General features: G+C 42.8%; 2 protein-coding genes across 3 annotated transcripts; one reads left to right on the top strand and one right to left on the bottom strand.

Moving 5' to 3' along the window:
- Window positions 1–1,874: 1,874 nt before the first annotated feature.
- On the top strand, window positions 1,875–20,348 carry LOC128744009 (nucleoprotein TPR). Of its 2 annotated transcripts, XM_053840747.1 has the most exons (9): window positions 1,875–2,400; window positions 2,751–3,820; window positions 3,876–8,444; window positions 8,509–8,706; window positions 9,666–10,468; window positions 18,812–19,257; window positions 19,323–19,537; window positions 19,601–19,748; window positions 19,809–20,348. In XM_053840747.1, exons 1-9 carry the CDS (start codon window positions 2,154–2,156, stop codon window positions 20,006–20,008), a joined length of 7,896 nt encoding a protein of 2,631 aa, XP_053696722.1. In that variant the 5' UTR covers window positions 1,875–2,153; the 3' UTR covers window positions 20,009–20,348. The 2 variants fall into 2 exon arrangements, with proteins under 2 accessions (XP_053696722.1, XP_053696723.1); XM_053840748.1 differs by lacking the exons at window positions 18,812–19,257; window positions 19,323–19,537; window positions 19,601–19,748; window positions 19,809–20,348 and adding an exon at window positions 10,818–11,654.
- A 9-nt stretch (window positions 20,349–20,357) lies between these two features.
- LOC128744010 (DNA repair protein complementing XP-C cells homolog) lies at window positions 20,358–23,915 on the bottom strand. The gene is made up of 5 exons (XM_053840749.1): window positions 23,628–23,915; window positions 22,162–23,563; window positions 21,006–22,043; window positions 20,769–20,937; window positions 20,358–20,710 (listed from the first exon to the last, which is right to left on the bottom strand). The coding sequence occupies exons 1-5, from the start codon at window positions 23,855–23,857 to the stop codon at window positions 20,418–20,420; spliced, it is 3,132 nt and encodes a 1,043-aa protein (XP_053696724.1). The 5' UTR covers window positions 23,858–23,915; the 3' UTR covers window positions 20,358–20,417.
- Window positions 23,916–25,523: the final 1,608 nt, after the last annotated feature.

The raw sequence follows: 25,523 nt of genomic DNA, 5'->3' as shown, positions 1-25,523 counted from the left end.
CAACTTGAATGTCAAAATTGTATGGAATTTTCGAGTTTAGAAATTTCTAACAACTGTCAGTCGGCCCAATTAGCGAATCAGCTAGAGTGCAGTCGTGGCCCAATTAACGAATTCAGGCTGTACTTATGTCACAAACACACAGACGAGACACGCGTTAATTCCATCGTCCAATAAAAAACCACTCATTTTTCAAAAAAGGATGTTTCGCAACATAGCCACACCGCGGCGCGCGTGTGTTACTTCGAGTTTTCAGTCTAAAACCATACAAATGTGAAAACTCTGCAACACAAAACCTTACAAATGCAAGCTCTTTGCAACATAGAGGGTGCTATACTGTTTTATTTATAACGCATATGCAGTTAATATCGATAACAAACGATTTTTATAAGTTGTGCTTTTGTTATTGCATTTAATTTGTAAAAAGTTGCATAAATAACAATTCAGTTTCACAATACAATTATTGCGTACTACTGGCACATGAAGTATAACGTTTAAGTACGTTATTTTTAGTGATCAAAATTAACGATATTTTCGATACAAGAGCGATGTTTTTCGAAACCTTTCGAACCAACACGATCCCGCGAATACAACGCATATTCGCAGTGAGCAGGGATACCAGATTTGCAGATTTGTCTGCAAATTCCAGATTTTTGGAACGGCCTTTCAGATCATTATAAATTTGCAGATATTTGCAGTTTTTCTGACTTTTATTGTTTTGGTGCAGATTTTTGTTCGAAGCTCTTTAAACTTTTACAGACTTCCTAAAAAAGTGTACAGATTTTCGCAGATTATTTTTAAACCAGAAAATTCGAGTAGCCGGAAAACTGCTCGATTTTTTCGGTTTTCGAGCAGTTGCAGACATTTTTTTAGAAAATATGGCATCTCTGGCAGTGAGTCAGCTAACACAGTAGTGTGCAAGTAAAATGTGTAGGACGATGGTTTTTAAAGGATTTTCTTCTATGTGTCATGTCAGTTCATCAGTGCTTATGTTGATCAAACATTTAAGCAAACAGTGTGCGTGTTCGATTGGCTCCCTTTTGACAATTCTCGCTGCTCGATTGGCTCCGAAGATGGCTGCTTCCGCGTATCTCTCACAGTCTCATCTCTGAGTACTCGCTGTGACGGCGCCGCAGTGGAGACACCTACATTAGTTTCGAGTTTGCGTGAAGCAGAATAGCGGTTTGTTAAAGAGTGCAAAAGACAGAAATATGTCGGAAATAATTTTCACGCATTCAGCTACGGGCTGTTCTGTAGGTGGAAAAGAGGTCGTGCGGTGCCGTCATAGCGAATTTCTAGGCCCACAAGGTGTTTACACTACGGGGTGAAGTGGCTGTCAAATTCATACATTTTCGATGTCCCACGCATAGGTACCAAAATGTTAATTTTGACAGGAACCAATAAATTTGCTAGGAATTCCCCTTTACCGACGACCACCCCATCGGCAGGCAACCATGTTTTCCCTGCCAACATCTCGTGTGTGCGAAAATGAGATAGCATGTCAGCACTGCGTTTCACTCAACTGCCAGCAGTCTGATTTGGGCCCGCTGTCAAATTTTGAGCCCAGGACATCCTGTCGCTGACGTTCACTGCAGCTCGTTATAGAGATGTCGATGGGGTGCCGACGACCATTTGAAAGTTGCTCTCTTCACTCCTACATGAGAAAGAGATAGCAACACACCATGCCCTTGGTGTTTACCCCGCAGTTAGCTTTTTTTCGATACGACTTGACATGTATCTTATTGTTCTAAAAGTAGCACACGAAGCACCCCTCGACTCTCGCGACAACCCTAATTATGAATATGGTCTAAAGTTCATGCTTTTTCAGGTGTTGTATCTTTTGCGGCAACGGCAGCCATCATTCGCAAAAAGCCGACATTGTCGCGAAGTTCGTTTGCATTGTCTGAGCAAGATTTGTTTTAGAAAGGGACATAAAGTGATGGTGCTTTAGGTGAAAGTTGAAAAACGGATCAAATCAATCATTCATAAGGTGGAAAAATCGTTTACGGTAGTTCTTTAGAATACAATTACCTAAACTTAGTGTTGGGTACGTATACACGCACGTCTCGAAGAACTCAAGTAAGAACGCCACATTTTTCGTTGGCTGGATTTTCGCGAATCTCCGATTTTGTGGGTGATTGAATTCAGCAACGGCAATGGAAGTAGATGAAAATCCGGAAGTGGCGGCTCCTCCGGCCGAAATTTTAGCGATAGATCAAGCAGTTGAAGCAACGCCCGAGAAAACGGTGGATCCGGGAGGCGTTTTGCGATCGGTTCTGTCTGACGAAGAGTTGGGTGCGATACAGACCGAGACGGTGAAAAAAATCGAAACTCATTACGAGCAAAAGCTGGAGGAGTTCCTAACGGCAAAAGCCCTCTGTGAGACAGCTAAATCCAATGTCGGTAAGTACTAAGTCGAGGTAATTAAGCAAATTTGAAAAATAAAAAAATGAAAATTTGTTCTTCGTCAGCATTAAAATAATGCCAGCCATGATTGAAAATGAGAATTTTTTCGCTTTTTTCTACGAGCAAAATTCACTGCGCTGTCATGAATGAATTCGGTGACTTTGAATAGTTCGCAGAAAGGCCGACAGAGCGGTACGAGCAATTTTGTGAACTTTGTTTTTGTTCATCGGTCGTGGAAAACGCCGGAACGCGCTCTTTTGTTGTTGTTTTGGTTCATCCAGTTGAGCATGTACCACGAAAGGTTTTTGGATGATTTTTAATTTAATGCCATTTTAATGCTTTTTCAGAACAATTAAAAACTGACTATGAAACGAAGATTGAAGAGTTGACTTTGAAGTATCAGGACGAGTCTTCTAAGTTTCAATTTTCACAGCAAAGTGTTAAAGAACTCCGGTTGGAATTGGAAGATGCAAAACAGGAATTAACACAGGCGAATGAGAAAGTTAAGCAAAATGATGCCAGTACGGCGCGTTTCAGAAGAGAGCGCAACGAAGCTGTTAACGAACGAGATACGCTGCTAAATGCTGTGGAACGTAAAACGCTGGAAGTGGAAAGGCTGCAAGCGGACGTTATTGGGTTGGAAAAAAAGCTGAAGGCAGCGAATGTGACAAAGTGCGAAGCTCTCGCAAAGCTGGAAGAAATTCAGAGCAAGGAATTCTCTTTAGACTTCAAGGAAAAGCGTATGGATAAAGAATTGTCTATGCGAGACATCCAAATCCAGAAGTTGTCCGAGGATTTGAATCGAGCTTTGCAAGATTTGCAAAACGTCCGTCGTGAGCAGAATTTCAAGGCGTTGACCACGGAAGCCAAACTGGCAGAGAAGACTGAAGAGCTGAAGATTGCAACCGCGCAAATTGCTCATCTGAATGAGCAAAATCAAGAGCTGAGTGAGAAGGCGGAAGATCTCACTACGAAATTGCTTCAGCAGAACGAAGAAACACGGAAAATGATGGACCATTATCGGAAAGAGCTGCAGTCGCAAACTAAACTGTGCGAGTTGTACCAGGAAGATTGCGAAGATAAGAAAAAGCAAACCGAAGAGCTGGGAACAGCTGTGTCTGAATTGAAGAAATTGCTGAATGAAGCCAGTGATGCTTACGGAAAGTTGGAAACGCAGCAAAAAGCTCAGGGGCTCAAACACGAAAAAGAGCTGGAGTCCAAAGAGCAATCCATTCAGCAACTGAAGGATGAATTGAAACACGCAAATGAACTTCTAAAGCTAGCACAGGAAGAAAGCTTAGAGCATGCAGTGGAGAAGTTGGCGCCATCGGCGGCTGCTACCAGTCGATTGATCAAGTCCGGAATGACCCTTACTGAGTTGTACACGCTGTACGTCAAAACGGCCGAAGATTTACAGGTAAGCTGGTGGCATTCATAATTTAGATTAGTTTTAAATTAATTCTTCATTGCAGGTTGAGAAAAAGGAAAACAGCAAACTGCAGTTGCAAATTAAAAATATTGTGCAGGAACTCGAAGAACGTGCCCCTGAACTAACGCGTCAACAAAATGAGTACCAGAATCTGAAGGATGCCAACGAAGAGATGAGCCTACAGCTCAACAAACTGATTGAAGAAAACGCGGAGGTTCGATCCGAGCTGGGATCTGTGCAAGATAAAGTCCGTTACTTGGATAGTGAGAACAAAAAATTCAAACTGGAGCGCGGTGATTTGAGTCGTCAAATTTGCAATCTTTTGCGAGAAATAGAGCAGATGCGTGGAGGCTACGCATCAGAGGCTGATCAATCCATCTCGTCGGACATGAGTGCAAATGAGGTAATCACAAAGAAGTTGGTAACATTTAACGATATTCAGGAGTTACAGGAAAACAACGTTAAATTGTTGCTTGTGGTGCGCGATTTTAGTGCGAAACTTGAAGAGTTAGAAATTGCACAGAATGCTATGAGCCAGGCAACGTTCGAGGCTAAAATCGCATCCTACAACAAACGATTGCAAGAAATGCAGGAAACGCAAGAGTATCAAACGCAAATGATGCAACAGTGCATACAACAGAGAGACCGATACAAGAAAATGTATCACGATGCGATGCGCAGCTACAATGCCGTAGGAGGTACGGGCGGAAAGGGCAATCTCGGTGCTAGTTTGAACGGATCGCTTTCTGGAGATACAGGAGACGCAGCTATGGATGAAGAATTGCCAAGTGCTTCCACGGTTAGCGCGGTTTCCAGTGAAGCGGTGGCAGAGAAAGAAAAGAAGATTTCTGAACTGGAGAGTAAAGTGAAACAAACTCAGCAGATGATGACGGCACTAAAGGAGGAATATGATAACTATCGCAAAGAAAAGCTCACTAACGACAAGATGATGAATGAACAGTTTGATTCGATGCGCACAGAGCTTCGAGAGTTGTCCTCAAAGAACATAAAATTGGCTGCTACCGTCGAATACAACAATGAACAAATCAAGATTCAGCAGAAGAACGCTGCCACCTATAAGAAACAGATATCGACTTTGGAGGAACGAAACAAAAACTATGAGACAACAATTTCTAAGCAGGAAGCTACTATCTTGTTCCTTAAAGACGAAGCAATAAGTGCGGAATCTAAACTCGCCCGAGCTGAGGTCCAAGTTGAAAACTTGAAGCAAGAATGTCGCATACTAAAGGACGCCGAATCACGTCTTCAGACTGAGCGGGAAATTCTCAACCGGGAACGGCAGAATCAAAATTTACTGTTAAACAACATTGAAATGATTAAAGTAACCATGGAACGCTCGGAAGCGGAAGGTCGCATCCGTCTTGAAACGCGCCTCGACGAGACAGCTCGCGAGTGTTCGGCTTTGCGACGTCGCCTGCAAGAGGAACAGGATCGTTTCCGGGAGCTTACCGCTCACTTGGAGCGCCAGATGCAGACTGCCAAACAGCGGATGGAAGAGGAAATAGCTATCGCTGAAACTGTCCAAGCCGAGCTGAAGAATGCTCGTGATGAGCTGGAGATTAAGTCGAGAAAGATCGATGACCTCAGCAGGAAGCTTCAGGAAACTCTCTCGCCGAATGATGAAGATAACCCCGTAACGCAAGCTCACAAGAAGATTCGAGAATTAGAGCAGAAGCTAAACGAAACTGATATTGAAATCGAATCTTTACGAAAGGAGTTGGCAACTGCTAAGGAACATGTCAAACAATATTGTAATATGTCGGAGTCCTCTGAGAAGGAGTTGAAGGATCTCAGTGAACTGTACAACAGCTACAAGACGAAAACCGAAGGTGAGTTGGACACGCTTAAGAAAAGTGAGACCGACCTTAAAGCTCAGGTCGAAGAACTGCGAACGGAAATTTCACTGAAGAAAACGGGCGAACAGCTGACCTCTTCCACTGACAGCGAATCCGTACTGCACAAAGCCCAGTTGGAGTTGAAGGATGCTCTCGAGAAAATAAGTGAGAACAACCGAGATCTTCGTGACTTGCGCGAGAAGAATAACTCCCTAATGGAACAGCTTCAGCTGGCCGAGCAGAAATATGCCAACGAAATGGTTCAGCATTCGTCCGACATTCAGCAGCTAGCGAACTTGAAGGAAGAATTCCAAAAAACTAAACTTCAGTTTGATGAACTTAAACAGGCTCGCGACCAGGCGGTGGAACGTGTCAAAACGAACGAAGAATGCTGGCACAATCGGGAGGAGATTATGAAGAAAGAAATCGACCAGCTGGAGGAACGGTTGGCCGATTTGAATTCCCAGAATGCTGCTCTGCACGATCAAATTCAAAGCCTCAGCACTAAGCTTTCGATTACGGCAGCGCAAGCATTGGAGCAGTCGAATGAAAAGGCAGAAAAAATTGAAGAATCGATGAACGATAGTGCGACCATCAACGAAGACAATTCCCTAATGAACCGCTCGATTTCTGATGAAGAGAAACGTTCGGTCGATCAACTGTTGCAAATCATTAAATATCTCCGAAAGGAGAAGGACATTGCGGTTGCACAATTCGACATTTTGCGTTCGGAGAACGTGCGAGTCCGTTCCGAGTTGATGATGTTCCAGAAAAAGCTGGAAGAATCGCAAGCAGAGCTGAATATCGAACGGGAGAAATCCGAGACCGGTGTTGTAGCGACTGCCAAGCACGAAGAAATCCTTAGGAAGCTGGAAACACTGAATGCGATTACTGATAGTAATCGAAGCCTGCGAGAGGAGCGTGACAGTTTAAACAAAAAAATCAAGGATTTGTCCGAACGTTTGCTGAAAGCAGAAGATGAACTGTTCCCGTTACAGGAGAAGGTTCGGGAGTTGAGCGTTAAAATTGAATCAGCTACCAGCGAAAACTCGACACTCCGTCTGGAAGCCACACGCTGGAGGCAGCGCGCCAATTTGCTGATCGAACGATCGAACAAAACAAGTCCTGAGGATTGGAAACGATTGCAGACCGAACGTGAAAACCTTGCTAAAATGTTGACTAACGAAAAAGAATTGCTCAAAAAGTCAAACGAGGAGCTGAATTCTATAAGGATTGAGAAGGGTAAACTGGAAACGGAAGTCACCAATCTTACCAAGCAGTTGGGAGGCTCAAGCGACCAGAACAAAAAATACGCAGATGAGCTGGATGTTTTGCGTCAAGCAGGTGCTAAAATGACTGTAGAGATTGGGGAGGTAAAGTCCACACTCTCGAAGAGGGATGAAGACTTGAAAAAGCTCACAGAAGAATTGGCCAACAAAGAAGAACAGTTGACCGATGCCAAGAACAAGGAACAGCAAATTCGAAAGATTGCCAAACGCTACAAGGATTCGTATCTTAAACTGGAGAACGAAGTGAAAGAAAAGAAAAATGAGAACGAAAAGACTGCAACTGAAGGTGGAGCAGCGGAAACAGCCGGAGAAGGAGGTAGCAACGAGTCCGATAACGTAACTGAGAACAACGTGTCTGAATTGAAATCGCAAATTACATCTTCACAAGAAGAGATTGAAAATCTTAGAAAGGAAAATGACACCCTGAAGGGTAAGCTGGAGAAGGCTGAACGTAACCAAGATATTCTAAAGGACGTCAAACATCGAATACTCAGCCTAACTGAAGCGAAAAATAATGTCACTCGCGAGCTGAGTAACGCCAAGGCACAAATACAATCGTTGGAACATGTTCGTGAGGAGAATGAGCTGTTGAAATCTCAATATGAAGGGCGCATCTCAAGGATCACTAAAGAAAATGCTGATCAAGACAAGGAAAAGGCAGATGCCATCACGCGATTGACACGGGAAAATGAACAGCTGACTATTCGACTGAATCAATTAACTCGTCAATTAGGTTTGCAACAGGTCTCGAAGCCATCAACCAGTGCTTCGGGATCGTCGGAGAAAGCATCGACTGAAAGTCCGAGAACAGCCAATGTTAAGCCGATCCCCGGTCCGAGTAGCGCTCAACAATCGGCCACGGTAACACCTCGCCGCGGCAGTGAAACGCCATTGGCCAGTATTCGTCCCATGTCCGTTCAAGCTAGTAGTCGTACGGCAGCCGTTCTACCTACTAGTCAGACCTCGAATAACGTGGCCATCGTTCAAGGTTCATCGTCCTCATCATCTTCGAATACTGGCACAAGTGTCACTGCGTTGGTTCCACCGCAGCAGCAAGTACACACCACCGGCAGCAACAACAATTCAAACGAGTCGATGTCCTCCTCTCCAACCAGTTCGCACACGGACTACATGCCGGCCACTAGCTCAGCCAACGTTGCCGTCGCCGCTGTTCCGCCAATGGGAACAGCTTCAACATCTTCCTCTACGGCCGAGAGTAGCTCGCAGCAAGAGAACGAAAGTCTGCCGGCTCAGCAGCCCAACGAACCGGGGCCCTCTCAAATGCACGTTTCTGCTGGGCAGCAGCTTTCCTCCCAAGCGGTGGCACTGGTTTCTCCGCACATCGAAGGATCACCAGCTCAAACCGGTAGTACTTCCGCTCAGGTGGCACAGTCTTCGCCTCAGTTGCAACAATCGGTCCAGGAACAGCAAAATCCTGCCCCCAGCACCAGTGGATCGTCCTCAAACGTGAGTACTACACTTACGATGTGCATACAAGTTTTGATCATTTCTTTTTTTTTCTTTCGGACAGACGCAGCAGCTAGCACTAAGCAGCCACCATCAGGCATCCACCTCGAGCAACACTGTGACTACTTCCCAAGTGACCGCCGGTCACAAGCGTCCCCGCGATGTAGAAGGGGACAGTTCCACCGATACAGTCGAGCAGCTGAGTGAAAAATCGGCTCCCGTCAACAAACGCACTCGCATGCAGGGCGGGGAAACATTCCAGGTACGTATAACTAGATTATTATCAGCAACTTTTAAAAAGGTTTTTTAGGGGTTGGGGGAATTCTTTGTGCATTATGAATCTGTATTCAATCGACAGTGATTGTAAAATTGGTTTTGAGTTACCTGTGGGAAATTTTATTTGCCTTATTTAAAAAAATGGACATCGACTGCTTATAATATGTTCTCCGGTGTCCTGTTCTGTAACTGTGACCGTTAGCGGAATTATTCGTCGCTCCACAACGGATTGGTTTTCCCCGAATCAGTTGCTTGAACTTATCTAGTTCCGCGAGTACCATTTGCAGACTCATCATCCGTCTGTAGATTTTAATGCGGTGTTCTATTCAGTCAAATGAAATGAGCTGTGGCAGATAATGCTAGAATATGATTTTCCGATAACAATTTAGCGGATTCGTGCGACACTGGATCGATCAAAATCGTGCGTCAAAATAGTGGCATAGACCTCGGCTGCTTTCGTGACGTTGGATGGATCGAAACAAACGGATGCACCTTCTAACCTGCTATTCAACATTACCTTGGAAACTGCAATCCGAAGGACAACGGGACTTACTTACTCTGTCGGGTTCTCTGCTGAATATTTCTTTTGCTTGTCTCTCATCCGGCATCTTTGTTACTGTAGCCAGCCGTGTTTTATTCGCTTCGTGATATGTACATTGGTTGTCGAGCCAGGTTGCCGTCAAAAAAATTATTTCGTATGGATTGTAAACTCGCACTACCTTGACAGACATCCGCAGACAGTTGCGTGCATTCCACCCACGTTTTCGTAATAAGCGCAGGTGTTGCCATCACACAGATTTTAGAAATAGGGACATAGGGAAAATATTTGAAACTAAATGACATATAAATAATTGATGCAAAGTCTGCTTCATAATTATTTCAGTGCATAGCGAAAAATAGTTTGTTCTCTTTTTTTCAATTTTTGAATATATTTTTTCTTAACAGGGCGTCAGCGAGTCCGGTTTGGATGTTGAGTATCAAGTACCAACATCGTCCCAACGAGATCAAGAGGATGACATCATCGTTGTGGACTCTGAGGAAGACGAAGAAGGTATGGCGGATGACGGAACTGCCGATGAAGGTACAGCTGAAGCAGACGATGGCCCTTTTGAAGGTTATGAAGGAGAAGAAGCATATGAGCAAGATGAACCGGAAATAGCGGGTAATTATGACGAAGGTGAAGGCCCTGACATTGACGAAGACAACGTTCAATCGGCAAATAACGAGGTCGATGTGGACGATGACAATGAAGTTCCTAATCAGTCCGGAACGTCCTCCACGACTTCGAGTGCCCAAGTGGCACCGGACGTAGAAACGTCCAGCACAAGCGTCGGTCAAAGTAGCAACGCAGGCCCTTCAACATCGTCTGATGGACAGCCTAGCGAAAGTAGTAGCCAGCCGAACTCGAATGAGGTTCAACAAATTCAGAGCATTACCAGTGGCAGTGGTGAACCATCGGGCCCATCCACTTCTTCCGCTTCGTCAACGGCGGCTACGGTAGCTGCGTCAACTTCAGCTTCCACTACTTCATCTTCCACGTCGGCGTCCTCGGCAACGGCCGCTGCTGCTTCCTCGGCCACTTCCCAGACCATGGCTGCATCACCGTCGCAGAGCCGACGACAGGTCAATCCACTTGCCCGTCAGCAACAGCAGCAGCTCATGTTGATGCAGCAAAACTATGACGAAAGCGCTGACGATCGCATTGTGCCCAGCACGCCAACTCTATATGTACCGCGACGGACCGACGGGTAAGGATCACTTTACTTTTATTTCTTGTAGCTTGTCCATGATATTTTTTTTGGGTAACTGTTTGTAACATCTACTGAAATTTTTGACGTATTCAAAATGAGTAAATCTTTGGGGCTGATTTGTCTTGCTGATATATGTTGAAACGGTACCTTTCCTGTTTTCTATATGACGAAATCATTGCAGATTTTATTTTTTTATCAATCGTTTAAATTGAGCTGTTCTGTTTTTGAGGCACACGAATAATAGTGATTCTTTGTCGAAATTATCCATCTTATAGCATGGGGGGGTTATCAAACCGATATCAAGAAAAACATGATTTATACTTGTCTTTCTCCCTTCTGTATCAAGGACGTAAATCAGCTGGCAATACACGGCGTGGCAACGCCGCCATCATGCACCATCCGCACTAGCCGGCCCCGGTTCCCCGTAGAGTCGAACACTATAAACAACGCTCATGGTCTTTAATATTATACTTACTCTCACTCATAAGCAAACATTTGAAAAGCACTACTAACAATAGTCGCTTGCGTAAAAGGCAAGCACAGAACTAGTATGTCGATTACTACATACCCAATGATTTTTCTCGGCTGAACGTTCTCCATGTTCCGATTGATAATGCTCGATATAAAATGACACTACACCCTACCGCTAATAAGGTGAAATTGATAGTACAGGCAAACGATATATGTAGGTATTTTAACCATAATGTGTTAAGCTAATTAAATGTAAAACGCAAATCCGAGGTGATCTCTCCGCGTTCATCTCAATGTGGCAAATGATTTGTTAAAATTGAAAAATAGCCACCATTTTAATCATTGCAGCTAGGAACAATAGTTCGTGTTTGTGTTTCCACGTCTCAATTTTTTTGTACAATTTATCAAAATACGAGCAAGTAGAATAAAACATTTTCAAGTGGTTAGTTAAGCCGTGATTTTTTTGCGCAATTGAAACTGATAAAATGTGCTGTATGGAATCGTATTAACTAACACTCATCTCAAGTGGGGAGATACAAAACGGAAACGTAAGACTTACTAATATCTTTAGACGGATAAAAAATACCCAAATCATCGCAGAATAATACGCAAGCAAACTGTGCAACGGTTTAATTCTATGTATTGAGCATTGAAGGTACATCTAGATTGAGAAAGAAAACTATTCAAATAAACCTATCATTATTACTGTGAAAGCAATCCAACCCTTGTTTGTTTTGATTTTAATCAATTTCTGCGTAACTGTTAAGTTAGCGATTATGGTTGCATACACACATATATGGTTTGCCTGTCAGGGTGTAGTCATTTTGTTTTAGAATCGGATTCGGTTTACCTTTCACCATTAGGATCTTGTTTTGTTTAAAATACGAAATTAGTAGTCTAGCACACTGTTGACTGACCGGATGGAACGTTTATGTGTGTGTATGTAATCGCCATTCCGAAATGAGTCCTAGCGCCAGTATGTACCTACTTTCTATTTTTTGTTTTCAACAGCGGGGTAAAGTAGAAATGGTGTAATGAGTTGTTTATCGAAGATCTGTAATCTGGAGGTTTTTTCTTTAAGTTTGAATGCTTTTACTGCCACCCAGTTATCTTCCTAATTAGCTTCCAGGTACGACGCTGAATAAACGTTTGATTCGTCGTTGAGCGAACCTCTTATTCTACACTTATCACTTATTCTTACTATTCACCAATGTCTGAAAGTGGTTTTTCCACTTGGCTACAACGACATCCATCGGGGTGTTCTATAGAAGTTCCATAAGCTGTTTTTGCAGATATTTGGCATTCTGTTTACGCTAAAATTGTCCTCTTCTAGAAGCATACAGCTGTTACGGCTTGTCCTGTCTCTAGAATTTATCTCCATACTAGCTGACCCGACAAACTTTGTATTGCCACAAATTAACCTGTGTTGTACATAAATCATGAATCTCGGATGATATTTGTCACAATCTCAGGTTTTGCAAGTTTCTGAGGAGTTCAACCTTAGATGATTCATTTTGGCAGTTACGTAACTATGAAAGCATACCAGGTAACCAATAAGCATCACCAATGCTATTCAAATATAGGACAATAAGCATTTAAGTCGCCTTAAATACTACTTAAATGCTATTTTGGCAAAATATACAGCTACTTTACTGATAACCTTCTTATAGTGCTGACAATGCTAATTTACAGCTAATTACCGACACGAAGAATTTGAATACAATTTTGGATGCCAATTTACAACACCTATGCAGTCAAAAAGCTAAGATACAATAACGAGCAGTATAAAATGCCAGATACGCTGATTTCCTGCTTACGTTAAGGCTTATTAGTTACCTGGAATGGGTAGTTTAATATACAAATTTGCAATTTTTCTTCACAGTAAAGTAGAAAATAACTCCCCTGTCCCCTCATTGCATAGCCAGAAAGCGGATAGTAATATTGGCCATGATTGTACAACATTACGCCGAATATCATTTTGCGAAAAACCTTAAGCGGAATGTACCATTTCACCAGTGGGCGGCGCTTCCAACGGCGGGTCGTCGGCAACACTCGCGGCCGTCTCGTCCTGAATGATCTAGTGTTACTACACTCAAGTACTTTTTTTACACGGTTTGTTTTTTCGAATATTGAGAACGGGGCTATTTAGGGACCATTCATTTATTTCTCAATACGTTTGGGAGAGGCCCGACATTCGTCACGTATTTTGTAAATGGTCCCTAAATTGCACCGTTCTTGAGTAATCGAAAAAAACAAACCGTGTAAAAAAAACTCGTGTGTATAGATAGTTTTTGTGGTCTTGTTATTGATTAATGCTTTATGGAAGAGTCTCGAATTTCTCGAGTTCGATTAGTTTTTGAGTTTCGCAAAAATTTCTGTTTTATTTGTATGAGAATCCATATCCCCCTACCACAGGGGTGAGAGGTCTCTAACTATTATAAAATAAATTCAAGACTCAAAAATCTCCTACATGCTAAATTTGGTTCCATTGGCTTGATTAGTTCTCGAGATAAGAGGAAATTTGCATTTCATTTGTATGGAAGCCCACCCTCTTAAAGAGGAGATGGGTCATAACTCGCTTTCTAAAGAGGAGAGGGGTCTCAATTCACCATAGAAAAAAACTTGCCTCCAAAACCACTTACATGTCAAATTTGGTTCTATTTGCTTGATTAGTTCTCGAGTTATGAGGAAATTTGTATTTCGTTTGTATAGGACCCCCCCTCCTAAAGTGAGGAGGGGTCCTAATTCACCATTGAAAATATTCTTGCCTACAAAAACACCCACATGCTAAATTTGGTTCCATTTGCTTGATTAGTTCTAGAGTTATGAGGAAATTTGTATTTCTTTGTATGGGAGCCCCCCTTCCTAAAAAGGTAAGAAGTCCTAGTTCATCATGGAAAAATGGTTGCCTCCAAAAACACCCACATGCCAAATATGGTTCAATTTGGTTGATTAGTTCTCGAATTATGAGGAAATTTGTATTTCATTTGTGTAGAAGCCCCCCCTCTTAAAGTGGGGAGGGGTTCTAATTCACCATAGAAAATATTTTTGCCTCCAAAAACCTCCACATGCCAAATTTGGTTCTATTTGCTTGATTAGTTCTCGAGTTATGAGGAAATTTGTATTTTGTTTGTATAGGAGCCCCCCCTCTTAAAGTGGGGAGGGGTCCTAATTCACCATAGAAAGTTCTTTTGCCCTCGAAAACCTTCACATGCCAAATTTGGTTCCATTTGCTTGATTAGTTCTCGAGTTATGAGGAAATTTGTATGGAAGCCCCCCCCCCTCTTAAAGGTGAGAGGAGTTATAATTCCCCTTATGAAGAGGGGAGGGGTCTCAATTTACCGTAGAATAAATTCTTGTCACCGAAAACACCCACATGCCAAAGTTTGTTCTATTTGCTTGATTAGTTCTCGAGTTACGCAGAAATTTGTGTTTCATTTGTATGGGAGCCCCCCCTCTTAGTGGGGGGAAGGGTCTCTAACCATCACTAAAACCTTTCCTGGCCCCAAAAACCTCTACATGCAAATTTTCACGCCGATTGGTTCAGTAGTTTTCGATTCTATAAGGAACATACGGACAGACAGACAGAAATCCTTTTTTATAGGTATAGATTACTCAGTCCTGGGATACTTGTCGCCAATTAGTTGAGCATCTAGACACAGGCAAGTCGGCTTCAATCTGTTCGAGCCATCTAGCACGTTGGACCTCTCTTTTCCTGGTGCCGGGCGGGTTCTTGGAGAGTACAACTTTCACTACACAGTCGTTCAGCATCCTTGCGACGTGGTCGGCCCATCGTAGCCTCTCGAATTTTGCCGGGTGCGTAATGGGATACATAACAGTGTTCGTTTAAATGCGACAAGTGGCACCTGGCATGTATGGTATATCATCCGTAATCAGTTACAGTCTCAAGTCTGTAGCGGACTACCGGTCTTATTAACGTTTTGTACATTATCAGCTTCGTGCGGAGGTGTATGCGCCTTGACCGAAGCGTCTTGCGGAATGAAAAGTAGGTCGACTTCCTGTTTAATCTCGTTACTCATATGGTGACCCGAGATCCCAAATATATGAACTTATCAACCACTTTAAGTTCATCGAAGTCAATATTCATTGGGAGAGGAACATTGTTTTCTATGGAACCTCTTCCTACCATATAGATAGGTATTTGGTTTTCAACGCATGCCAAATCATCACAGCCTCCGTGTCCAGTCTGGCGTAGACTGCTTCCACCGCACCAAGGTTTCTAGTAATGATGTCAAGGTCGTCTGCGAAGGATAGCGGCTGGTTATTTTTTGCTGAAAATCGTGTTTCTCGTTTCGAGTCCTACTCGCGGACCACCCGTTCAATAGCGATCTTAAATATGCAGAAACAGTCCATCCCATTGCCGCAACCATCTTAGCGATTCAGAACGACTCTAGAGTGCCCCCCGAAACCCGTCTGTAGCACCACTCCAAGGTAACTTTGGTCAAACGGGTCTGTTTATCCGAAAATCGCTGTCGACTGATCGTATGCTGCCCTGAGCTAAAATCCACGAAAGATGCGTGACCGCTCTTAACATTTCTGTAGGATTTGTCTGATTGTGTAAATTTTGATCCGTAGCCGCACGAACCTCCATAAAGTCCACCTGGTACTACGTACCTACGACATCTCTTACTATTGGGAATAGAGGACGTAACCAATACCCGTATTCTGCGAGGCGAGTGACGTGACTATTTTGTAGTCGCCGCGAATCAGGTGACAATTGTCACCTAGGTGCCTCGCTTTATCACCTAGGTGACACGGTTGTCACCTATGTGACTCGACTCGCCGTGGCGAGTGACGATTATCGAATTGAGTCGCGTGACTCGCAGAAAAAGGTTGCAAATCTAGAGGAGCACCTTGTAGGCGGTGTTGATCAGCATAATGCCAGCAATTACAGCAATCGAGCCGATAGTTGCTAATAGTTCCTTGCCCTTGTGTTGCCCTTCAGATGCAAGGTTCTACCGGGAAACGATTCTTGCCCGATTTCTCCCCGGTTCTCTACAGAATCAGGAGTCGGAAAGCTATTTTATCATTTAAGGACACTTCCAGGTTACCTTACGTTCCGCATCCTTCTGTTATATCGCCAATGAGGTGCTCATCGAAGAACTATTAACCACCTCGTGCTCGTTCGTGGTTAGGTTTTCTCCTCTCATCGCTACACAACAGATTTTGGTGTGTTCACGAGGCTGGCTCACCTCATAGTTGTTCCAACTCTTCATGAGCTCCATCCTCCTGGTTTTTTTCCTCTTCAACATGAAGGTCAGCTCATTCCGCCCTCGTCGATACTTGACCAATATCCCGGTCGTGGTAATGCTTAAATAGTTTTTGCAGGTCTCCTTTTCCAAGTTTTTTTTTTCTCCATCGCTGTTTACCCCGTCAAACCAGTCATTTTATTTGTGCACTTGGGCTTTTTTTTCACATACCACCGCGGCTGCGGTCTAATTGGTAGCCAAGCATATCCTACTCCATCCGTTTTCGGAGGCCGAAGTATATACCTCCAGAGAGGAAGATAGACACACCTATTCCGTACTTCGAACGGATCTTTAAGTCTAGTATCGACCTGAAAAGAAAAAAATCTAGAAAGCTAGAGAAAAATCTTGCTATTTACCGAAGAAATTTTGACAACTGGAAAGCAAAGAAATAGGGTACGGGAGGGTATTTTCAGCCCATTAAGCGATTACTTTTATTTTGTTTTGGCCTAGGCCTAGTTCCAGTGCAAGAGCAGCTGGTTTTGACGTCCTTTTAACAAAAAATAATGGAGTAGCTACATTTTTGAGAAAATAGTTGTAACATGTAGTGTTGCTTATCGGCAAAGTATTTATTTAGCTCCCGTACCCTACTTGTCACTTTTTCGTGCCGTATAACCTTCCGCTTGAACATGGGGTATGTCTTTCGTGAGCAGCGTCACTCACCTACCATTTCCAGTTCGTCGCCGTCAATGGTTACCGTCCGTGGAAGGTACGCGTTTGTTCTCTTGTATTTGGTCTTCGAAGCATTTTAGTTTTAGTTCAATCCACCTAAGCTCCGCTTTCAGTTTTCAGTTTAGATTGCCTCCGCCGCCACAAAGTTTCTGGATAAGGTATCCTAGCTATTTGCAAAACCTGCAAAATCTAGTTGGCTATGTAAAAATAGTGCCTCTCGTTTCATAACCCGCTCGACGGGTATCCTCTCAAGAGCGATGTTGAACAATGGTCATCTTGTCTCAAGCCTCGCCGCATTTTAAAGGGATCCGAGAGTGCCCCCGAGATGCGCGCGAAACACATTACTTGATCCAATGTAGCTCTGATTAGTTGCATCCGTTTATTTGGAAAGCCGTTTATCCGGTGACATCCGGCATAACTCTGCCTTGCGAGGTCTAGGGTAAACTAACATTAACAAGAGTCGGTAGATCTGGGAAAGTGAAAAAACCGATCTGATTTCTGCGGGAGAGGGCTACCCCCGATGGCGGGTCGTCGGTAACATTTGCGGTTTTCGGCTGTCTCGCCATGAATCTTCTGTAAAAAGCCATAAAATATTTTTTATGGATTTATGCCAAAAAGTCATGCCAAATGCTTTTCTTCAAGGTTGCCTCTTCAGGATCATTGGCTCGAGCAGCACGTTCCTCTTCTGTTTATGCCAATGTTTTTATGGCAAACGACGTTATGTTAAACAGCATTATGCAAAATGATTTTTTTTAAATAGGCGGTTCTCATTGTATCGTGAAGGATCGATGATTGGTCCAAGTGCGTATCCATAGAAAAGCAAAGTTTGGTAAATTATGCATATCGTCCATTATGCCAATCGCCCATTAAGCCTACCGTCCATTATGCCTATCCTCCATTATGCCTATCATACATTATGTCTAACGTCCATTATACCTAATGCCCCTATGCCTTACAGCCATATCCCAGTAAATCACTTGGTGTGTATATCTCGATTGCAACTGAGGTATACGAAATCATATCTGAACGAAAAAGTTATATTTCACGCCATATAAGAACATATATGTACCAAAGTGGAGGCGATATACGTGTGATAGTTTTGACAACTATTTGTAATTCTATTTTGCGCAGTTTTTATAACACGCAACTAAATACTCCTGAATATATGATAACGATATAATCAAATATTGCAATTGGCTATCCTGCTTTATAATTCACAGTCATGAATTGTATATGAAGACACGCACGACTGTAAAACAACTTATTGTTCACTTCGATTTACATACTCTAATAATTATACAATTCCAATGTGAAATTGACATGAAAACGATTTAATGTGAAATTTCTATTACGATTTTGTGTTATCTGGGATGTCTATCGTGCGAATACCTAACGTCACGCATCTTCCTTATCCCCGTGGGAGTTTATATCTCCGTAGACGATCTTGGTGTCCCGTGATAGAATGCTTGTTTCTCGTCGTTGTGCTACCTTCGTGTGAACTATATACGTTTATGATGGTATAGTTGTGGAAACGGTTTTATTTTCAACATATTTATACATCCTGTCGGCCTTTCTCATCTTTGACCTTCTCATCTTTGTCTCATGTCTTTGAACCACAGTCTCGATACACCGATACTAACGAACCAGGCTTCTTTTTGCTATCTTGACCGCGACCTCCCATAATCCACCAATATGTGGAACTTTCGGCGTAAGATACCAGGTTATTTCTTTCTCGATGCAAACATTTCCGTGCTCGATAGGACTTTCAAACTAGTAAAACAACAGCTTTGCCATTCCATTTTCTTGATCTATTAAAAAAAATCCTCTCCATAGAGCAACGGCGTAATTTATATTTCATTATAATAAATACTGATGAAATTTATTGAGATCTGTATCGAATTTTGTGTTAAATGATCTGTATAAAATTAAGTTTCAGCGAAGCCGTGAGTTCACCCCACCCACAAGTCCCGAATGCTCGGTTTATCTTTGTCGAAACATCTCGGGCCTCTGGCGCGGCAGGTGATGCTCAGCTGCTACCCGAAGGAATTGACGATACTCGGATGGATCTTTCCCAGCTAGACGAGTCTGGTACTGCAGGCGGAAGACCGACCGGGCGTAGTGTACCCACTACCCCGCAGCAAACATCACCAAATGATCACGAGCGCGCCGTGATTCACGGAGAACCTTCGACCGGCCAGCCCGAAGGTAACGAAGCTGAACAGGCAGGCGGCGAACAGTTGGCTCCATGTGCCAACTCAGCCCAAGTAGAGTTGGCCAATGAACCGATGGCTGGTCCATCTGGCGTTGGTACAAGTGTGGCCAGTGGCAGTGAGCGCGAGGGACAAGTGCCGGAAATTACCGTTTCTGCTGCTGAAGGTATGTCAAACTTTTAATTTAGTTAGATTATATACGTTATATAAAAAAAACCTATTTTCCTTTAGATGTTGATGACGAGTATGGAATTTCGGAATCCACAACGCTGGATCAATCAGCAGTTAGCTCGGAGGCCACCGCGGCAGGAAGTGGAAGAAGCGGTGACCGCACTGACGATGATGATATGGACTTAGACATGGAAGACGATCGTGATCGCAGCACAGAATCCGCTGATGGAGTAACGTCCGAAGGAGAAAAGCACTTACCGACGAATCCAATTCCGGTTAGTCTTCGAACAAGATTCCTTTAGATCAATGGAAGGTAACTCTTTCTTTCTCTTTCACAGATGGATGAAGGACGCGAAGCCGATGGCTTGGAGACTCCAAGCAGTAATACCAGGTCCCGAACGGTTCCACGTGGCGCTTCGCGACGTGGTCGCCGTTTCGGTCAACGAGGCAGTACTCCACGAAACATCACATGGAACGAAGGAAGACGTTAGTATATGCTATGAATGATCTCCATTTACCTATGTTGACAAACTTTGACCATTTTAGCACTTAATCGCTCGGGACCACCGACTATGCAAGTACATCAACAGCAACGTTCGCCTATCGGCAGTCCCAACCGAATGTACCATCATGGATCACCACATCAGCTTCCTCACCACGCACAGCAGCAACAGTCCAGCCCACCAATGCGTCGTAATACTCGTTCGACACGAAACCGACGTTCCAACGTGCACTATCGACCGTGATCGACGAGTTTTAGTGCCCTGTAAGCGTTACTTTTATATTCCAAAACCATTGGTTTGCTTATCACGTAAGTAACTTTTTTTAAATTCATCCAAAAACAACGTAAATTACGTTATTATTTACTATTATTTTCAAAGGTAAAGCCTTATTGCTTTTGTACAAAAAATGTTTGTAACTTCTTAAAGATCTCGGATCCAATAAATAATTTTTCATATGTAAGAGGTGTTAGAGATAATCAGTTGAAACACCAACCGTGTAAACTTTTTCGAACGTGCTTAGAACAAAGCAAGAGATGTAATTCTAGTGATAATCACATGCTATCGAAAAAATACACTATGAAGTTATGCATACTTAAATATTTATATTTTCGATGACATTACAATCACGAATAGATTAAATTTTACAACAAATTCAACCGGACAAGTTATCAAAGTTATATTTATTTTGCAGCTTTTTGCGAATTAGCAATCCTTTGATCAGCTTTTTCCAATTTCCGTAAACACGTTTCTCGTACTTTTCACGTTCGCGCTTTTCGTCTTGTTCCTGCTCTTGGTACCAAGCATCCACTACCAGATCTTTGTACTCTTCGCATACCACGAAACCGTCGTACACCGGATGACTGCTTCCACCATGAAAATCGAACCCCGTAACTGCTTGTGCACAATCGATTCCCAGTTTTTTGCAAATTCGATTCAATCCTGGGACTATTAACAAATAGTGTAAGTGAATGATGAAAGATGATAAGTAAAAGTAGGTACTTACGCTGCAGATGAACAGTCTTTTTCGGAAGCATGCATGGTTTGAACAGTTCTACGTTGCCATAAGCATTGCGCGGTACAATACCATCCTCTGCCGTTGGTGGTTCATAGTCTTGCGTTTGCCAGTAGCCGTACAGTTCTAGCGGTTGAGCTGCCAACATTTTACCAGAAGCCTACGTATTTGATTTTTAAACAAATGAGAATTAAAATTAAACATAATAATATATTTACAATTACTTACTCGATCGTATTTGGGCCGTGCATTTACCACTTTGTAAGCCGTTTCGAACAGTTTCACTGTTCTTGCTTGTTTCAGCCAGATTTCGCGGGAATGCAACGTGTGAACGCACTCTCGTGCATACACAGGTTCTTCGCGAATAAAACCCAACGTCGGTGCATCCGGCGGATAAATAGCCTCGAACTTGAGCAGATGCCGCTTCAGCGCGTACAGCGGATGATTCTTGTACTCGTTAATGGCCGTCGGTAGAGGTTGCTCCATCAATGCCTGATTCAAGCTACGATCTTCCTCGATATCTCGAGCGGACCGTTTCCCTTTGAATTTGCGCAATGTTTCATACAGCCAGTCTTCTTCGACGCGAAGCTTTTTAGTGCTGGTTGCATAATTCGAACAATACCGCGTGGTAACATCCTTGATAGTACCATCGTTGTTCCATGCCAGAACGTAAACTATCGGAGAGCTAGCAAGTTTAACAATGTTCTCCAAGCAGTGTACTTTACCGCTGACTACGTCGACTGGAATCCATTGTTCCTCTTCCTCGGCGTAAACTTCGATCCACACATTGACACTGGATTTAGATTTCGCAGCAGCCGACTCGTTTGGGTGCGGTTTGCACTCATCATCGGTGGATAAAACTCGACGGTCCAGCCGTCGCTTCAGATTTTTATCGACGTATTCTATTTTAACTATTTTGGTGGCTGACGGAGGGGATTTGAATACTTTACCAGAACTGGATTTCTTTTTAGAGACGGATAATGACTCTGGTTTGATTTGAACGTCAGTCGGCTTTTTGTCTCCAGTTTCTTTTTTTGACTTTTTTGTTTGTTTTGAAGAGATTTCACTATTTAACGACTGGACTTGGTCGGGTTTCTTATTGCTGTATTGTTTTCTTACTAGAATAGATGATGAGGACGATGCTTCAACTTCCGGTTGCTTAACCTGGGTCTGAGTGTTTACTGGATTTTTTGATTCATTTTGACGTTGCCTGCGTGTTTTTCTTGGCGAAAATAATGTTGTTTCGGTCAAATTCGATGCCGGTCTCTGTAATGTAGAAAGATTTTCATCAAATCATTCATCATTTTAAAGATAATTGACTGCAAAAAGTTTTCTCATGCCATTAATTTACTATTATGCTCGCAAAGATCATAAAATCTATTACCTGCGAAGCGGTAGATTTTGAATCAACCTTTTGTTTGGAACTAGTTAGTTTAGTTTTCTTCACTGGAATATCGCCATCATTTCCGTCTAATTGGGGAACTTTCAAGGTTTTTTCTAGTTTTCTTTTAACATTTTTAGTTTCAGATTGCTTTTTAGACTCCTCCTTCTTGTTTTTAGTTTTATTATTTCTGGAACTGGAGGCCACCGTCTTGTGGCGATCTACTTGTTTATCTGGATTTTTGGCTTTTGCTGTACTAGACTGAAACAGTTCACTTTGGGGCAGTTTCTTCGGCGCCACCACAAGGGACATCACCAGCCGACATTGGACACCGATTGCTCGTAGCAAAATAATAAAAATTAGAATGTAATCTCGTTTACATATAGCTGCCTTCGTAAGCATCTGCAGTCTAAGCGAAGTCTCCAGTGAAGGTAGCTTTTTGAAACGGCAATGCATTCGTTTGTCCTTCAGATCTACTACTTGGCGGTAGAACTTCACGATCTGCTCGAAGTAAGCTAGATTTGTGCGATTTTTTGGATAGCATTTTTGTGAAGGAATCATTGTTAGTGCCAGTGCGAGTAGTTTTGTGTTGTTGAGAGCCGCATTAACAAAATTTCCGTGACTAATCGCCATTAGAACGTTTACTTTGTGCAGCACAATCTGATTTTCACGTTTATCGCGATTAATAACTCGTTTGATGCATGCCTCCATATCGAACTCACCCGGTTGTTTCTTTTTCTGTACTGCAGATGTTTCCTGGCTCAAAGTGATTTGAACATCACCTGGTTTTTGCGTACCGTCTTTAGACTCAACTTCTTCCCAATCAGAATCCGAATCTTTCTTAGTCTTTTGAATTTTAGCGAGTGATTTAGATTCTTTTCCTTTTTCCTTGGTGTGATGTTCTCCCATAGCAAGCAGAACCCCAACGTCTGTAGAATTATCCGACTTACCCTCTAGGGCATTGTATGACGAAACTCGTTCCTTGGCTTGTTCTACTATTTTATTGAATTTTTCAAGATTTTCAAACTGCACAAAGCTGGACGACTTTTTATTTATATCCGCTATTAATTTTCGATTTGTATCCCCTTTTGTTTCTGCGCTCTCGACAAACGACAGTGTTTCTTTCTTATCTTCGTCAGAGGAATCGGAAAGATGCATTCCAGCGTTGCAGTCAAAATCTGGGTGGGCTGCTTCAGATGGCCCTGCTCCGGAAGGACCTGATTTAAAGAAATCCGAGCTTAAATCTAACTGTTCCGGATTCACCAAGTGTTCATCTCCACTGCTTTCAGAATCACCAATACTGTGTTGTGCTTTTTGAACGCCTGCACTTTTGGAACGATATTTATCGTACAGAGATTTCCGTTCTGAACTTGATAGAATCAGTTTAGCTGACGAGCGACCTTTGCTAAAATAATGGAAAATAATACTAGTGTTTATATTGTAAAACCATAACAATGTTGGTAATGTACCGGTGTCCCACGGTCTGGCGCATTTTGCCCTTCACTCGACTTTTACTTATTGGTGACTCATCTTCGTCGACGCTCCCGGATTCACTTTCGGAAGATTCATAATTAACTGAGCTCCGAACTCGTTTTTTGCTTGGTCCAGAGCCAGTGTACTCTGATGGCCTAGCTATTTCCGGTAACCACTCATCTTCACTTACGGAGAAATCTTCCTCCTCGGTTTCACTGTCACTCATTGTTGGGATGGATCAGTTTTTAATGGTTCTCCTGTTAGTAAAGTTTATTAATTTTTAAAAGTATGTTATTTTATACGCAATTTGCTATATAATGCTAAGCAAAAACAAAATACACAAAATTTGCCGGCGACATGTTTATAGTTTATGTCATGGCCAAAGCAACTGTTGAAAAGGTGTGTTGTGTTCCATGGCATACACACTTAAATAAAAATGCTCGGACTTGTTGTTATATACCAGGCGTATGAAACTGAAGGGTAAAGAAGTAGCTAACATCTTTTTACGCTTCCTTCACGTCCGACACAAAAAGAAAAAAAGCAAAAAAGTAACTTTGTTCGGGAGCTTACCAATACAGATTCATCCGAGGCTGAAGTTAGAGCGGGCTACTCACTAATACATTTTGTCCGAGGCAAAGTTTGTTGTGGGCTAGATGAGATGTTGGCTACACGAAAAATGTATGGGAATGACATTTGTGACAGCGGGGTGTTATATACAGATGCGTAAAGAATCAAAGTTATAAGTCAAAAATACCAATTGATTCATACCAATTGTTACCAATTCCAATACCAATTCTTAGGACTTCAAACGAACAAAGTAAAGAAACCAAAGATTACTTCACTTACCATGTCCGTAAATAGAACGGATGTCGCTGGTTAGGCTGCATCGCCCTGATCCTCTGAATCTGCCTCTTCTTTGTTGTGCTTGCGGACTCCAGTCGAGTGCTTCTTTGGAAATTTCGTTCGCTCGTCTCCTCCAGGTACAGCCGATCTTCGCGTTGATGTCGCTTAAGTGGATTTGTATGTCCCCCTCCGAATTTTTTCTCAACCACACTGTTCAGTTGGATGTAGAAACTCTCTCCTGCAGGACGGCAAAAACTGTTGGCACATAGCACTGAATTTCAGTAAGATTTCTACTAGGCCGTGTTCCAACTCTGGTCACGATTATTCTTTCGTTTTCGATTCCCACCTCATCAGGGCAGTAGGAAACTTCTCTCTCTCGAGTAGCATTTTCACATCGTCTGCCAGAGTAGAGCAAGACTTTGTCCAGACTATGTCTTGTGTTCGCCAATATCCGGCCAACGGATCTCGCTCAACCCCGAAGGCTCAAGCTTCAGGTTGCTAGCTTCCCTTGCAAATTGAGCCAGCTTACCCTGCTGGGCAAGCATCAGTATATTCCATGTTCCAATTCGTGTCCGTGTTTTCATGCCGAAGGTTTTTACCAATTTCCAGATCCTGATAGAATTCTGTTTTCAGTGTTTAATTTTCGAGTACAGTAGGTTGTCAGCCTAAGGTTCCTATCCCGCTGATGGAGTTGCCATCATAGAGTGGGCGGGTGCCGCTGTTCCCCTTTCCTGTCTGCGTATGGCTATTAAGGTTGCGTACCCCAGCTCGTGCCATGTGGAGCTAGGGATAGCAATTTGTGAACAGAGGTGATAGATTTACACATGTTCACTCTTTACCAACCAGAGGTTTGTACGGGAGACAAACTTGTCTAAGTAGACTTGACCTAAATCGTCAAAGTCGATCAATGGAATCAGGAACCGGACGGTGTTAACTCGTGTTACGTGCAACGACAAGGAGGGAACTTTGGAAACAACATTTCGATACATTGTTGAATGGTGAACAAGATGGAGTGGTGAACAGAAATAGGATAATGATTGAGAATGATG

Source organism: Sabethes cyaneus, chromosome 3, assembly GCF_943734655.1.
Source record: "Sabethes cyaneus chromosome 3, idSabCyanKW18_F2, whole genome shotgun sequence".
Classification (NCBI taxonomy): domain Eukaryota; kingdom Metazoa; phylum Arthropoda; class Insecta; order Diptera; family Culicidae; genus Sabethes; species Sabethes cyaneus.
The sequence above is the reverse complement of the archived record's forward strand: the minus strand, read 5'-3'. Positions and strand labels throughout refer to the sequence as shown.

What these genes read in the sequence shown, in the direction of transcription:
- LOC128744009 (XM_053840747.1), top strand. Translation starts at nt 2,154, where the DNA reads ATGGAAGTAGATGAAAATCCGGAAGTGGCGGCTCCTCCGGCCGAAATT. An exon ending in GACAGCTAAATCCAATGTCG is followed by an intron (nt 2,401 to 2,750) that starts GTAAGTACTAAG and finishes ATGCTTTTTCAG; the next exon opens with AACAATTAAAAACTGACTAT. An exon ending in TACCGTTTCTGCTGCTGAAG is followed by an intron (nt 19,258 to 19,322) that starts GTATGTCAAACT and finishes ATTTTCCTTTAG; the next exon opens with ATGTTGATGACGAGTATGGA.
- LOC128744010 (XM_053840749.1), bottom strand. Translation starts at nt 23,857, where the DNA reads ATGAGTGACAGTGAAACCGAGGAGGAAGATTTCTCCGTAAGTGAAGAT. An exon ending in CGCCAGACCGTGGGACACCG is followed by an intron (nt 23,564 to 23,627) that starts GTACATTACCAA and finishes CCATTATTTTAG; the next exon opens with CAAAGGTCGCTCGTCAGCTA. An exon ending in CACGGCCCAAATACGATCGA is followed by an intron (nt 20,938 to 21,005) that starts GTAAGTAATTGT and finishes TCAAATACGTAG; the next exon opens with GCTTCTGGTAAAATGTTGGC.